We start from the raw sequence: 16,576 nt of genomic DNA on the forward strand, positions 1-16,576 counted from the left end.
CTAAATTAAGAAGAAGATTAAAAACGGCTGACCTCAGACTCGTCTGAGTAGCTGACATATTACCACAAACAAAACCTACGTAATTTGGGCGGATAATTTTACAAATAATGTTTTGTTAATTTGCGTAAATAATTGTGATATTTTTATTGAAATCGTTTGATTCTACATTGCTTTGAGTGTAACGTAATTTTACGATGTTATTCTCACATTTTGCGTTAAGAGGAAGGTGTAAAATACCGTACTTACGTGTGAAAGGTTATGTTCTCATATTTTTGCTCAGAGCGGCTATTACAGCCGATTACAGAACAATTCACCATTATTTTATCAATTCAAAACGCTAACCATCACTATGTTTTATAAGAGAAAGCACAATTTCATAGAAAACAACAATAATTAAACAAGCAACGAACAAGCATGACATGTCACGTACTTATTTGTTTGCCACAATTTCGGTTGTGGCAGCGGTGGAAAAGTGAAACTATGACAAAGACAAAAAGTAATGTATTGCTCTCTGTCACTACTACTGAAAGATACATAAGACTATCCCGTTCGGTCATTTCGCCCCTCATGACCGATCCATGTTATACTAGATTCATGACGTGCACGGTCCCTATACAAATAACATGCAGTAGCCCGTGCCAGTTAGGGGGCGTCTATTAATTACGTGAGACTTTTTGAGTTTATAAATTCAATATACGCGATATAATCCGTTTTCATAGTTTTATTTCATGAGTAACTATCGCGGTAACCGAAGACGTTTTTGAGGATTTTTTGAGCCCCCTTTCCCCCTGGTCAGGTCACTGGTGTAATGTCGTGAGGTTTGTGTTGTAATATAGGTATTCGTTAATACATTATACTGGGCTGGGTAATACAGAGAAAACAGAGAAAACTAAATGAAACGAAAACAATTCAAAACATTATTTTATTTATCAAAAAAGATGTTATAGTCCAATTATTGTACTGTAACTATTTACAAGAGTTAGCGTACAGTCAGCAATACTATTCGCTTAGCACCTTTGCATACAAACTTCTATGCAGGGGGGGGGGGGGTACCTTTTCTCTGCAGCTGACTGTACTATGACGTGGCTTGGAAGCACAGTATATAACTTTGACACGTGTAACTATAATATAAATAAAAATATTCGGCAAAACCTAAAATTGAGCAAACAATTTTTAACTAAAACCTAAAACATCCAAGCAGGGTCAACTTTCAACTTGCCGAGGATAGAATATTCACAAGATCAATGTCTGCTACGCAGTTGTTTTATCCGCAATGTTAATATGTATAATTTAATTTAAACCATAATATACAAACACTATTATACTAACAAGGTCAAAATACAAGGTTTTTAGTTATTTATCTTTCACAAATTGAGAATTACTTTTAAGATTCAATACGATTTTTCAAAATAACTTATTCCACCGAATTGCGGGCCTTATTTCTTAACACTTAAAACTATATGTAGCAACACACTTCACTAGCAACCAAATTCTCTGAAGGCACACAATTTCAGGTTTTGCTAGTACAGTCAAGGGCATATTATGTGACGTTTTCAATCAAAAGGTACCACATTGTCGCTTGTCGATAAGGTTGATTTCTAATTGAAGCTATATGGAAATAGCGCCTTACTGACAAGCGACAATAAGTACCCTTTTGGTTGAAAATGGCACATATATATATACATTATCAAAGTTTCTAAAATATGTGTACGCTCTTTGACAATAAAGTCGTGTTCACATATTTTTGAGCCAATTGTCTGGATCGATATTTTTGCCTTCGACTGTAATTACGCAACAAACAATAACCTTTTACAATCAGAAACATGATTCCCATATTCTTATATCTATATTCGTAATAAGAAATGTATTGCCCTCTTCAGTTAAACAGAACCATAAACTAAACCAAACTAATTTGAATACATATAACAAATATATATTGAGTATGGGCCTGGGGGTAAAATTTGACAAAGCTAATTCTGCTGAGACTTTACATTGACAAAGTATGGAGGTCTTACCTTAAACGTCATTTTTTTAGGGTTCCTTACCCAAAGGGTAAAACAGGTCCCTATTACTAAGACTCCATTGTCCGTCTATCTATCATCAAGCTATATCTCATGTACTAAAAAGTACGGAACCCTCGGTGCGCGAGTCCGACTCGCACTTGGCCAGTTTTTTCTTAGACTTTACACCTCTCCTGCATTACTCTTTGATTGCAATAATAAAAATATTGCATTGCCTTGGGATCAGCGTGAATAGGAAATAGACAGATATGTAATTTTAGTATGAATTTAGTTTAGTGAAGGACACTGTTTGAACACGTAAGAACCACACGTATGAGAGACTTCCTATCCAACTTTTGATGTGGATATCAAGTAAAACTATAAATTGTCCAGATGAATACAGGCTTTTATATGTATATGCTCAGCCCTGCTAATCTCTGGACTGTGCCATGAACAATTATAGACTAATATTTTAACAGACCATGACAACTCAAGAGGAACTGTTTGCTGAAAATGCTGGTTTGCATTTTGCAAAATGCTATTTTGTGAAAACACTCTACCTTGTGGCATATTCCAAGAATACGAGTATCCCGGTTAGTAGTGAGATCGAATTCTGCCATGGACCCCAATGAATGTTCAAATTCACTTTTAAACAATAATAAAATCGATTTATATTACGTAATACCTCCAATATTCCATCATCTAGCTATACACAAAATATATTATTGCAATTTCATTAAAAATAATATTATAAATAAAACGTAATGTTAAGATATAACATTATTACTATAAAGTATAAACAATCTTGGCGTATTGTATGTAAATGTATTACAATATTGGCATAAAATATAAGTAAATATCTGTATAAACTTGAGGCACATTTTTTTTATCTGTTATGTCACGAATACATAACTGATATTAGTTGTGATTTGCTAAAATGACTAATACATTAATCAACTTATTCAGTTTATGTACCGTTACTTAGTATTTAAGAGTGGCACTTAGCAGGACATCAGCCAAATATCGCGCAATAGAGATGCGACACGGTGTGTGAGCAAGACATTGCTATATACGCGCATAACGCTGTCACGCTCATACACCGAAACGACGTGCGAATTTGCATCAATATGATAATGATAACCGCGTATATGGCAAATGCAGCCAAGTAATGAAATCATGGCAAGCGTCAAGGCTTCAAACTGACAATGTATGGTTTCTAACAATGAACTAATCCACTGAATTATTTCAATAAAATAAGTTATTCACGTGATGTTTATATTCAGAACTGCGCACAACCGTAATCATTAAAATGCAAAACTTTTGGAAGAAACTTCAAGACATACAGGGTGGCAAAAAAATAAGTGCATTGGGATTATACTGAGCAACTTTTACTATGGGACCAACGACAAATCGCAAAAATAAAATTACCCTCCCATAGAAAATGGACCAGCCAAAATGTATAAAACGGCTAAATTTTTTTTCGCGATTTCGGGGTTGTCCCATAGTAAGTTGCTCAGTATAATCCCAAAACCTCTCTGGCCACGGGAATTCACTTATTTTTAGCCACCGTGTATGTATATCAATTCATTATTCGCAATACAATAAATAAGTCATAAACAGTCAATAATAAAATAATAACATAACAATCCCACCACATCAAAAATTACTATTTAGTTACTTTCGAAAATGCAACTTTTAAACAAGAAAATTAAGAGTCACAAGAACCTAGCCGCCGCCATCATAATAATACAACAAAACTTCTGACTCTATAAATTTACATGAAAAACTTCTACTGACTATATTTTCTTTGATTTTTAATATTTAGCAACCAAAACTAGTAGGTACCAGACATATATTTATGTTACTTAAATGTCCATGCCAAAATTCATCTAATTTCGGCATGTCCTGAAAACTAGCTCTCAAAATTTGCTGGTTTAAATTCCGCTCTGTCATATAGGTAATAAATAATACTGCAATGTTCTGCCACCAAAGTGCAGCACTAGATAGAGTAACTTATACATACTGTACTTTTAACAGGTTTTTGACAAGTTTACAGCGATAATTAAATATGACATTTATGCATCAAGGCGGCTTGTTTACAGAACATTTACAGAGGACCTACCGGGAAACGCAAATCCGAAATTTCGCTATCTGCCTCTTTATCGCTCGAATATGCAAAAGTGACAGAGATGTTAGATAACGAAGTTTCGATTTTCTTGTTTCGCGATAGACCCTCAGATTGTGGTAGTGGCGCCACCTTCGCAGTTTCGCGTAATATTCCCTATTGTAATTGGGCTCTATGTAGTACAGTCGAAGTGAAAGATATGTTTAATTTTTTTTACCTTATTACAAGGGAGTAAGGTGTAAAAGTGTAAACATATGTTTGACGTCGACTGAACATGTAGGACGACGCGACGGCCGTCAGGAGGTTATATTGAGAGCGTAACTTCGATTGTTTGGAGCGGCTTATTGCCGGTGGGTGGGTCCTTAAGAGTTTTAAATAGGAGTTGGTTTCCAGTGGTCTCTCACAAACCATTACTCATAAACCTAGGCCGACGTACAAGTTAGGTCAATTTAAACTTATGTGAAAATCAGAACAGTTAACAACACACTTGACGCTTGCCACTTACCTCAAGCCTAATGCTGGCAATATACTTCGCCTTATGCGCGCAAATACGGCTCTGCATCTCTTATGTTTATAACAGTAAGGAAAGAGATGCAACAACAAACTCTGGCGTATAAGGCGCAGTGAAGTGCTAGCCTAAGATAACTTACGCGGCAAACATCACGCTTGCCGCCTCGGCGTGTCCGTAGCGAATATGAAAGGAAAAGCGTTTCCGTGAGGTCAGTCGGAGTCGCTGCCGGACTCCGAAAGGCAGAGATCGTCGTTGAGCAGCTCGCTGGGCAGCGTGGGGCCTGGACCTGTTGAAAACGTACATTATTGTCATAAGGAAACTATAACTAAGCATTGCTCGGAATAGGGTCAGTTGTCGCGCACCTAGTTAAATCGCTCAATATAGCCAAAGGGCTTGATTTAATGCTTGCGCCCTAAGGAGTGGTGGCCATTTTGAAATCTACGTCGATCTACATAATTATGAATCTGAGTTAGCGGAGTGAAAAACAAGCGATTGACCGGTCGCGGGCGGCGGCGCGGAGTCATTGTCGGTGTCGCTGTCGCTGTCCGAGTCGCTGTCGCTCAACGACGACGAGCTATCGTTCGCGGGCTGTGGGAGTATCGACACAACAGATATAGGAGAGACTGACCGGTGGCGGGCGGCGGCGCGGAGTCGTCGTCGCTGTCGCTGCCGCTGTCCGAGTCGCTGTCGCTCGACGACAACGAGCTATCGTTCGCGGGCTGTGGGAGTATCGACACAACAGATATAGGAGAGACTGACCGGTGGCGGGCGGCGGCGCGGAGTCGTCGTCGCTGTCGCTGCCGCTGTCCGAGTCGCTGTCGCTCGATGACGACGACGAGCTGTCGTCCGCGGGCGGCTGCTGTGGAAGTATTCAAATAGTTGTTGGTTTTCAATTTTAAGGACACGTTTAAGGTCAAGCGCGCACTACCTTTTTAATTTTTGCGACACGATTTTAGAATCGCACTGTAATATATTATATGTGACTTTCCATAGGTTATATACCTATATATGCTTTTGTGCAAAAAGGACCTTTCTATCAGAATTTCTGTTGGAATTTCAGATAAAAAGGATCTTATTAAACTTGAAGCATAGGGACCCTTCTGTGATGGAAAGTCACATATATTTTTTGTCGTATATGCTCTGACATGTAAACACATACGTTGCATTTCTGCGACAAAAATATATAGCCAGGGGTGCGATAATCTGATTGCATCGATATGAAAACGGAATAAAACGTGTCGCTTAACGAGCGAAGCGTACAAATATTTTCTTGAAATTGGTAAATGGAGTTTTTTTACAATTTTATTTTAAGGAAAGAGGAAAGTTTTCACATTTGGCAGCATAGAAAGAAAGAGCATAGAGGCAAGACGCATCTGAATTTAAGCAGTCAATAGACAATCTGGCTCTGTCGGCGTCTGTGGTGACCGTGAAAGTACTCACGACATTGATCTGCGGGTTGGGCGGCCTGTGGTCGGACGGGGGCGCGCGGTGGTCGGACGGGGGCGCTCGGTGGTCGGACGGGGGCGCGCGGTGGTCTGGCGGGGGCGCGCGGTGGTCAGGCGGGGGCGCGCGGTGGTCGGACGGGGGCGCGCGGTGGTCGGGTCGGGGCTCGGGCGCGCGGTGGTCGGCGTGGTGGCGCGGGTGGCCGTTGTGCGCCGCGTAGCCGTTGGGCTGCGGCAAGGGCGCCGTGTAGCCGTTGTGCGCCGCGTAGCCGTTAAGCTGCGGCAAGGGCAAGGACGCCGTGTGGCCGTTGTGCGCCGGCGCCGGCGCGGGGCCCGCCAGCTCGTCGAGGCCGATCATAGGCAGCGATGCTAGCGTGCTGTTGCCGCCGCCCGACCACCTGGAAAATTACACTTGTATTACAGAAGGCTAGCTTATACATACTTTCTTTTTTGGGGGCCATAATGAAGGTAGAAAAAGAAATCGTGAGAGCGGTTAATGATTTTCGACCCAACCTACACGATGACTTATGAGGTTAAATCAACCCCACGATAGTATACCTTATAAACTGAAATAAATGTCATACACTAAAGAAAAGGTAACCAAGTCAACCGGTGGCAGAGGTCGGAATCGAACCGGCGTCTTCAGCTTACGCGACTAACGTCCTAGTATATTCCACCATTTGTTCCCTAGTAATATTATTTACCTATTGTATTAGTACCACAAATCGCGTCAACTGCTAGATATATCGTATAAGAGTTGTTATTCCCATACTGATGTAGCATGGAAGCGCGACTGCTTATTTCATTCGACCACGAACTGACGTAAATTAAAAGCTTATACGAGAGTTGAGTTCCAGGGATGTACATAAGGTACAGTCAAGGGCATCAATATATGTGCCATTTTCAACCAAAAGGGTACTTATTGTAGCTTGTCAGTAAGGCGCTATTTCCATATAGCTTCAATTAGAAATCAACCTTATCAACAAGCGACAATGTGGTACCTTTTGGTTGAAAAAGTCACATATATACATTCCCAGTTTTAAAAATATGTGTACGCTCTTACACCTTAGACAATAAAGTCGTGTACACATATTATTGAGCCATATTTTTGCCTTCGACTGTAAATGGGCTGTTGTAATATAAAATGATGTACGGTACGATTTAATTTTACAGTGTTGTCGCGGCGTTCGCATTTCACATGCGTATTTCATAAGTGGAAAAGAAACAAAACAAATTCAGAAACATGATCACTTTTGGAGTTCTGAAGCGTCCCAGCGCTAGAATGTACCAAAACATAAGATTAACGGACTAGCAAATACTAACCCCCTTATTCATAAAACTTTATGGGCCTCATTTAGTTAAATTATGTTTCAACCCTTTCTTACAAATACACAAGTCAAAATGACAGACAAAGACAAACGATTCATGGCTAATTCAGGCCAGTAACACGTTTATGAATAACACCATAAGCAGCTAAAAAAAATGTTAAAAAAGGAAATCTATATATTTTTTTAAATATAAGAAATAAAATTTGTCTAAATAACACCCACCACCACCATATCTAAATATGTGGTGTAAATAATGGATACTCACGGCGCGGCCTGCGGGGGGGAGGTCTTGACGCGTTGCGGCGAGCGCACCATGTTGGGCGGCGTCTTCTGCGCGCCGCCGTAGCGCGCCGCCTGGCTGCCCGGCGCCGGCGCCGCTGAAATATCACACATCACTTTACCAAATTAGCGTCATTGAAATCAGTTTCACGAAAGTATAGTTTCGATATATGCGAAAGTATTTTCGTGAAATAATTAGTGTCGTGAAATTCACAGTGTCGCAGTGACCACGGCCCCATCAGCATCGAAACTACACGTCCGCACAGCGCAGGCACTTTTGGCGACACTAGTTTTTCACGTCGCATTTACACTACGAAATTAGTTGCATGACACTAATTTCACCAAAACGAAATTGCTTTGCTTTCATGATATTAATGCATAAATTACGAAAATATTAAATTACACGTAAAACTGTTGGTAAAACTACTGTAACGAAATCAATTTCACGCCACTAATTTCGTAATGTAAATCCCGCTTAAGGGTTGGTTGCACCAAACTGTTTGTCATCGTTAAAGAGTTCGCAAAATTTTATTGTATGGAAAGTTTCATAGTAAACCGCCGCGGCGCGCCGGTTGACGTTGATCAGTCTGTCAAGTGCGGATGGTGCAACTGGCACTTAAACTTATTTATTACCTGCAGTCTAAAAAACATAACGGGAGGAAGACCGAGACGCTCGTTTTTGGACCAAGCTAAAGAGAAAGTCAACGTACCTACTGACGTATTAGGAGCTCAAAACAGTTTGTGTTGCACTCGAAATGTGTTTCAAAATGTAAAACACATATTAAAATCAACAACATTCGTACCCGTGCTGTGTGTGCGGCGGTTGGTGGCGACGCGCGTGCGGCTCGTGGAGCGCTGCGTGGTGTTGGTGAGCTCGCTGGTTACCGGTGTAAGCGGCCGCGGCTTCTGTGCCGACTCTTGTCTGCATCGATAACAAACATGACATGTCAATATTTAGGACACAGATGGGAACCCTGATATAATAGCAAATAACGATTTTTTTAGAACTACAGGCCGAGACGTATTTTAAAGATTTGGCGCCCCGGGCCAGTTACATTCGCCGCCCCATTAAGTGATGATAGTGTATCTCATATAAGGAAAAAAAAACCCTATTTTGCCGCATCTTGCAGCTTACCGCCCCGTGCCATGGCCCCCTTGGCCCTAGGGTAAATACGCCCCTGCTACAGGACATTAGATAACCATGGTGCCGATTCCACAACAGATGTAAACCCTCATACCTGGTTAAACTACTCTTTCTGTACAATTTGAGTTTACATGTTTTTTTGTGTATTACAGGTTGCAGGTGTATATAAAATGAGATTGCTGTGTGAGGTGTATAACGAATCAGTTAACTTCATTATTTTATGTAAAATTGCATACAATGCGAGCAACTGACACATAGAGAATGTTTCAAATGTCTATTTAAATCTATTAAGCTTAAATTGGAAATGGGACGAATATATAAAAAGATAGGAATTAAATTAATTTAATTTTAATTAAATTTATAATATATTTAAATTAGCGAATATGTCTATGATAATATAATAAAGGTCTTTATTCTTTACAAAAACTGTTACCAACAGCCTTAACACCTACCTTGTCTTCTTAACCTGTATATTGCTGGAGAGCTTCTCCAGGGTTATCTCCCCAGTGACTCGGTCTATGATGAGCACGCATTCCTTTGTGTACGGTCTTTGGCTGCCTTTGAATACAGTTTGTGGAACTCCAGCACCATCTAAAATGCACACATGTAGTATCAATAAACAATAACTAATTATCTGTTTTCACTTTTTCGTTTGCAGATCTACTCTCCAGCAGATTTTTTCTTTCCACATTTACATAGGTATATGTACCTATGTAAATGTGGAAAGAGAAAATATATAAATATTGGTAACTACAAGAACTAAATTTGTACTTACTTTTGTTATCTTACAGGCCAATAGGCTTATATGGTATAGGAACAGGTTAAGCATTTACAATTTCACCCCCAATGTAGGTATGTTCAGTTCAACAATTTTTAGTTGTTTTGGAGACACCCATGAATGATTTTCATTTTTAAATATTTTTCCTTGAAGATGAAGAGGATATTACTTATTCCAAGTCTATAATTGCACTGGCTTGTACAGGACTAAAATTTCGTCAGGCTAGGTGATAATTGAATTGTTATTGCTTACCCAAATGTGGCACGGTCACAGTCACTTGGTTATTGATGCCAACATCCACTGTAGCCATTTTGTTAACATCCACTGAAGCAGGTTTGAAGTCATCTGCAAGTATTATCCATGTTGAAATTATATACATAAAACATTGAGTTGCTTTGCAAATGTAATTACTTACTTAAATACTTAGTAGTGATAATTTCAATTCAATGTTAATACAAGATACAAGTCAGGAGTGTCTATTGCATAACCTTCCTACTTATTATCAGGCCTGTTTGCTAGTGGGAAAGAAAAAATAGAGTATAGTCTGTCAAGCCATTTCCGTCAGTAGAAAAAAGTCCCATAGAAAATTTGAATTTCGCGCCGTTTGCTACTGACAAACTTATTTGTCCGGCTATATTTTTTTTGTCATTTATTTCCATAAAAAAAGGCTTTATTGCCGCAACTACCAAAAAAATTGCGCAATATAAAAAACAAAAATACACTTCATTGGACAAAACATACAAAAACATGAACAAAAGTCAAACAGTAAACTACATCTAGTTAGTGGGTATGTGATTTTATGGTAAAGGCAATATGTACCTATCTCAGCTTTTTGCTAGATATCTAAGACCATTCATGATCTAAGCTTGATATATATCCAGAGCTGATTTTAAGATGGGTCCCTTTTTGACAGGTTGGTCGTTATTACATATCCAGGATGCACAATATTCAGTACCTACACTGGTCATATATGCGATCGGCGCGGCTGCTTACATGTGTGTGTGTGTGTGTGTTTGTGTGTGCATATGTGAGTGATTTCGACAGATTAATGAAACCAAATACAATGTACATAAATGTATATAATGTCTATAGGTGTGTATTTTTATTAGTTAGAGGGGGATCTACTTTCTGTACTCCAAGTAAATTTGCTTTAACCAGCTTCTTGAATTTTAGCAACGGCAAAGGACTCCATATTCTTCATGCATGCTTGCTTTGTGTAAGAAATAAATTGGGTAGGTAATCCAAGAAGAAGAAGTAATCCAAGTGGAAGAGCCCTTCCATTCCAATTGATATTTTGTGTACTTTCTTGGTTAATCTGTTCTCATTCATTCTCTCAACATTTCTAAACCTATACATACACTGTTGTTTATAACTCAATTGTAATTACCCAGCACTCCTCTCTTGCAAATCGTGGATTTACTTATAATTCATAAAATATGGATATTTACTTTATGTACTGTGTATAATTAAGGAAAATTGTCCAAGGATTCATATGAAAGCATCTTTGAAGTTTGTGGCTAATTTTTCTGTTAAATGTCTTAGGTGAGGCCTATGTCTCTCATTTTATTCTTTCTTTTTTTTTCACATTTATTCAAATAAATTATTATTCAAAACAACACAAATCAAAATATTTAAAAAGATTAATTTATTTAGTTCTAGATAAATGGAAATAGGGTATATTGGGGTAAGATTGAATGGGTTGTTCATGAGGGGTAAGACGAAAAATCGTTCGTGTGCCGAAGCATTACGGGCGACTTTTCATTTTACACCGCATGAAAACCCGTTCAATCTTATCCCAACGCACCCTAATGAAAGGTAAAACTTAAATTTTAATTCTAACACACTGCTATTGTGAATAAAATCCATGTTGTGTTTATTTTATCTTACATTTTATCAGTTAACCACCAAAATTCATCAGCTATACCTAACTAACTCAGTGCTCTTGAAAACCAGTACTAAATACTTACATTTAATGGTGTGGTACTGCGAAGACTTGTTGTTAGTAAAGCTGGCTCCTAGTTTCAGCTCTCTCACATCATAGTTCAGGCTGTGCTTGTCTGCCATTGCTAACAGTTTTATGCCATGTATATAAACTTCACTGTAACAATACAGATTACCATACATTATGAAATCAGTTTACAATATAAATATGTTTAATTTTAAGGATTCCATTTCAAATTTCAACTGAAACAAAGTGAACTACAAAACTATGTAATTTGTCCCACTGGTAAAATATTGCTTGAACATATGGAGTGTAGAAGTTATGGTTAGGTACATCACAAGACTGGCCCATTTGTAAAATTAGAGTAATATTACTTGTCAAATAGGTCGAGATACTAGGGATGTGCCGACTATCCAGCCACATTTTTTGTACTAGCAGCTAGTCGGTAAAAAAGTCCGATTAGTCGGCACTTTGTGACAGGATAAAAATAAATTAACAATAACAATAGTAATTTTTTTAAATTCAGTTTTTAAATTATTTTTAATGGCGGAGCTATTGAGATAATACGCGAGTTTCACCATGTGGGTCTCTTACAAAAAGTCTATGTTGCTGCTTGATAGGTTCTTGATTGGCGACTACCTACGCAGGTAAGCGAAACGTAGCCTTGGAAATGCCCACAACTAGGTGTACTCATGGTCTGGTCAGTGTGCTAGGTTTTGAACCTTGCAGAGAGCACCTTTTAGCAAAGCTAATGAATAGCGCAACTGAAGGACCAAAACAATTGTTTATCAAGTGTCAATGCTGAACTTAACGATCTGGCCGACTAGCCGACCACTCGGCCATTCGAGAGTCAATTAGTTGGCTAGTCGGCTAAATAAATAGTTAGTACATCACTAATTGCCAACTCTCACTAGACCAACATTAGTTCAGAAGTTAATTTACAAATTGGGTTAGCTTACATATTAGTGTACAATACATTTGATCCTATTATTATAACTTATAAGGCCCACTTGCACCATTCTACTAACCCGGGGTTTTCCGGTTTAACACAGTGTCATATTGTACTAGTAACCAAGGAAACTCCAGGTTTAACCCATTAACCCGGGGTTAGTGAATGGTGCAAGTGGGCTTAATATGACTATAATATGGCCATGGGACAAAAACTTAAGGACAAAAGTTTTTTTTATAATATTCAATTAAATTTCATTTAATACCTATGTATGTGTACATGACTTAAATCTAATAACAAATTCAATATAATTTTGACAAAAAACTAATTAGATAGAATAAAATATGTTCTCTGACCTTTAATCATTAAACAACTTGCAGAAAAGAATTAACTAATGGCTCTTGATTTAATTAGCAATTTAGTGGAGGGGTGGCCTAGGGGTTCATGGCGTTAGCCGCGATAGCTAAAGACGCCGGTTCGAATCCGGCCTTCACCACTGGAGGGCTTCGTCACTTTTTCTTCAATATATATCATCTATTACAGTTTTTAATTTATATATAGTAGTGTGACTACTTTAAAAAACACAAATCAAAATATTTAATAAAATAATTTGATTTGTTCTCAAACTTGTTAATTAGCAACTTGATAAATAGTGCAATTATCAGACCTTTACAATAATTGCAAATAGTAGACAATCAAAAACCTACACAATCAGAACAAACTCCTTTCTCTAGTTTGACTTTCCCAGCTCTTTTGTAAAGATTTCAGGTCATTTATGTGCCTTGCTACAATTATCTATGCAGCCCCTACATAAATGTCTGTATCTAAGGTAAACTGCACACGTTATCAACACGGGCTGCTACAGCTGACTATATTTTCTCATTTTTTTTACGATGTAACGAAATCAATCTTCTACAATATGTTCAATAGACTAATTAATGCATAGTGACATGTACTTCCTATAGTTACATTTGAGAATGTAATTAGAGCTCAAAAGCCAGAAAGGAAAGTTAAAATTGTTAAAATATGGCAAACGAATCCGAAAACGGTACGAATGATACTGATACCCTTACCTTTGATTGCTCGCCGAGGTTATGGGTTATCTATCTCTTGAAAACAGCTGTCATCGTTAGGATACCTCATGAACGGTTGATTTAACTGGACAAGTTCAACTAATATGGCTGGAACTGAATTAAAACTAAGTATTTTTTAGTAACATGAACTTGTGTCTTAAGCTTTCGACCTATTTCTTTTCTTTTCTTGACGGCTCTTGTTAGTTGGTTCTCGTTGGCGAATGTCTAACGCAGAATTTTAACCGTTCACCTTGAATCTCCGAAAATGTCTCCTTTTATCCAGCGATTGTAGCCAATGACGCGCAATCGCGTAAAGGCTTTCAAAGATTTGATTGGTACATTTAGAGGGAAGTAAGAGAATATGCCATAGACATAGTATATAAAACATAGACATAGTATCGTGCATAGTATATTTTATATAAAACATAATATAAAACAATATGCAATACAATATGTGTCAAGATTTGTTTTCACTTGCTTTTTTAATCTCTTGTCATTTAATTTAGACTGTTTGAGGCAACACTATAATCGCCACATAAAGTTATAGTTAGTGTCGTTGTTTGTCAGCTTCAACTTGTCATTGTCACTGTCACTGCGCGCTGTGTTTCGGACAGTCGGAAGTTACAAAATTTCGTTTTCATTTTGTTTTTTCGAATAATCTTGTTTCCATAGGAACAATAGAAAACAAAATGTCTAAAAATTCCATAACTTTAGATGTGGACCCTACCATAATGGAAAATAATATGAGAATTGTAAAGGTAAAACATTGCTGCAAATATTTTTTGATTTCATTTGAGGTGGGTAACTAATAATAATTGTTTATTTCTTTTCAGGAAAATCCTGTTGAAGAGGAGTTCAGTAGACTTTTGGCTTCTGTAGACCCTGTGCCAGCGAAAATCGTGAAGCCGAGGCCAGGTAAATAGGGCATTGATTTAAATTACCTTTTAAAATGGAGAATCACTATCAAATAATACAAGGAACTTAACGTTTTCAGGATTCTGTGTTAAAACTTTTACAAAGCCAGACAACAAAAAAGTGTTTGTGAACATTTGTCTTACTGAAGCTATTCCATCTCCTCGAGATATTACAAATGATGAGCTAATGCAAATTCTCAGTTCTGAGGACCCTTCGTCTTATAGAGTGCCCATGAGCATTGGTGAGGGGCGAACTGAGCCAGACAAATCTGGTGCCCCAGCGACTGTGTATGATGTTGCTATAAACCCAGAATTCTTTAAAAAGATAGAGAAAGATGATTTATTCCAGACATTTTTCCTCACTGTTGTGTTTGAGGGTCTTCAAGATAAGTATCAGTTTGAAATTGAGATGCAGAAATTCACTGTATTAAAGCATAGAAAATCTATAGGTACACTGCAGTCTCATAGAATACAAGTAAGAGATGTGAAGCATTGTGAGGAGACAGTGAAGCCTCTCATTGAGGAAATTAGTGAGAAACCAAACCGTAAGGTGACTGAGGTTCCAGCAGTTAAGAAAGAAATAGTTTACAGACTAAGAAGAGAACCACCAACTGGTCAGATTGAGTACTTGCTAGCAGAGTTTAAGATACCTTCATCAGTGAGTAAAGTTTCTAAACATCTAATCCAGTAGCTAAAATGAACATAAAGATAAATCATTTTTGATTGTTCAATATTAATTCTAAACTGAAATATTTTTTGTTTAGTCTATAATTAAATGGTTACATCCATTGATAGTTGATATTGATTGTTGAAACAGTTTTGCAGGGCCTCTGTCCATAATGTAATATTTTGCTAACATATAATCCAATGGATAAAAAATAATAAATAACTTGCAGGTGGAAATGAAGGACCTGAATCTAGAAGTGGGAGAAGACCGGCTGGTTCTGGACTCCAAGGGAATGTATGATCAAGTGGACTTCTTCCTGCCTTGCAGTGTTGACCATGATGTCATTGATGCCACACTCAACAGGAATAATGATGTAAGTCCTCTGAAGAATTTTGGTAAAGTTGGGTAAATTATAACTTACCACTTAAGAACATGCCATTTAGTTACTATCCACCAAAGACAGATATAACTCCGTAATATATGGATACAGTCTAAGAAAAAAACGTGCCTCAAAATCAAGAAAATTCGATTCTCGTTCAGAGGGCGCTACTAGCTTTGGCCTACTGTCGTATAGATGGCGTTGACGGTTTCGTTTGTTATTTAACAATTTTAAAGCATATCAGTGAAAGAACATGGGTCAAAATTATAAAAATAATTAATGCAAATTAAAAAAATCATTTATCCACATTTAAATACATTTTATCGTATTTTTATAAATCTTCATTTTTAGTTTTAAAGTGTGTCGACAGATGGCAGTGAATTTACTGGGGTTACAAAATATACTATGACAGTACCGCTCTAGTATAAGTTACTCTATGCTATCCACTAATTTAAGCATTGTTAAGCCCACTAGTTAAAAAACCCCGCCTGTTGACATACTGTCAGTGAATGCGTAAGCTGTAGATACAAAGTTTACTTTCAATCTAATCTACAGTTCTACTCATAGGTAGTTGGGTGATTCCAAGTTTTTCATGTCTCTCATTGCCTTGGTTAAATTCATCTGGACAACTGAAAACCTGATTTCATGGTGTATGATAAAAAGTGTCCTATGTCCTTTTCTAGGTTATAAACTTAACTAGGTGTATCAAATTTGATCAAAATCAGTTCAGAGGTAATGAAGGAACGGACCGCTAAATTATCAAATGTTAACTAAAATAATAATAGTCATATAAAAACTTGTGATTTTCTAAAATTTTAAAAATGTAATTATTAAAAAACATTTTATTTTCAGATGCTGTTTGTGAAAATGCCGATCATCCATTAAAAAAATAAATATCTATATCTTGAAAAAGGACTAAAGGAATGTTATTATTATATAAATATGAGTAAATATATCAATAATAATTCATATTTTCAATAAGTTATTTATTTATAAAAATATCTTTATGAGATGATCCTAAAAAATAGGATAAGTGGATTATTAT

The 16,576-nt window shown here is 37.4% G+C and overlaps 2 protein-coding genes across 3 annotated transcripts; one reads left to right on the plus strand and one right to left on the minus strand.

Moving 5' to 3' along the window:
• Window positions 1-908: 908 nt before the first annotated feature.
• Window positions 909-13,892, minus strand: LOC134742987 (ELL-associated factor 1). 2 transcript variants are annotated; one of them, XM_063676246.1, is made up of 9 exons: window positions 13,572-13,892; window positions 11,575-11,705; window positions 9,860-9,952; window positions 9,282-9,420; window positions 8,489-8,607; window positions 7,672-7,783; window positions 6,077-6,476; window positions 5,396-5,495; window positions 909-4,922 (listed from the first exon to the last, which is right to left on the minus strand). In XM_063676246.1, exons 2-9 carry the CDS (start codon window positions 11,669-11,671, stop codon window positions 4,846-4,848), a joined length of 1,137 nt encoding a protein of 378 aa, XP_063532316.1. In that variant the 5' UTR covers window positions 11,672-11,705; window positions 13,572-13,892; the 3' UTR covers window positions 909-4,845. The 2 variants fall into 2 exon arrangements, with proteins under 2 accessions (XP_063532316.1, XP_063532325.1); XM_063676255.1 differs by lacking the exon at window positions 13,572-13,892 and adding an exon at window positions 13,202-13,538 and having other exon boundaries at window positions 11,575-11,700.
• A 277-nt stretch (window positions 13,893-14,169) lies between these two features.
• LOC134743012 (PIH1 domain-containing protein 1-like) lies at window positions 14,170-16,525 on the plus strand. The gene is made up of 5 exons (XM_063676278.1): window positions 14,170-14,329; window positions 14,405-14,486; window positions 14,566-15,143; window positions 15,382-15,525; window positions 16,384-16,525. The coding sequence occupies exons 1-5, from the start codon at window positions 14,261-14,263 to the stop codon at window positions 16,414-16,416; spliced, it is 906 nt and encodes a 301-aa protein (XP_063532348.1). The 5' UTR covers window positions 14,170-14,260; the 3' UTR covers window positions 16,417-16,525.
• Window positions 16,526-16,576: the final 51 nt, after the last annotated feature.

The sequence above is a fragment of the Cydia strobilella genome, chromosome 1, assembly GCF_947568885.1.
Source record: "Cydia strobilella chromosome 1, ilCydStro3.1, whole genome shotgun sequence".
NCBI lineage: Eukaryota > Metazoa > Arthropoda > Insecta > Lepidoptera > Tortricidae > Cydia > Cydia strobilella.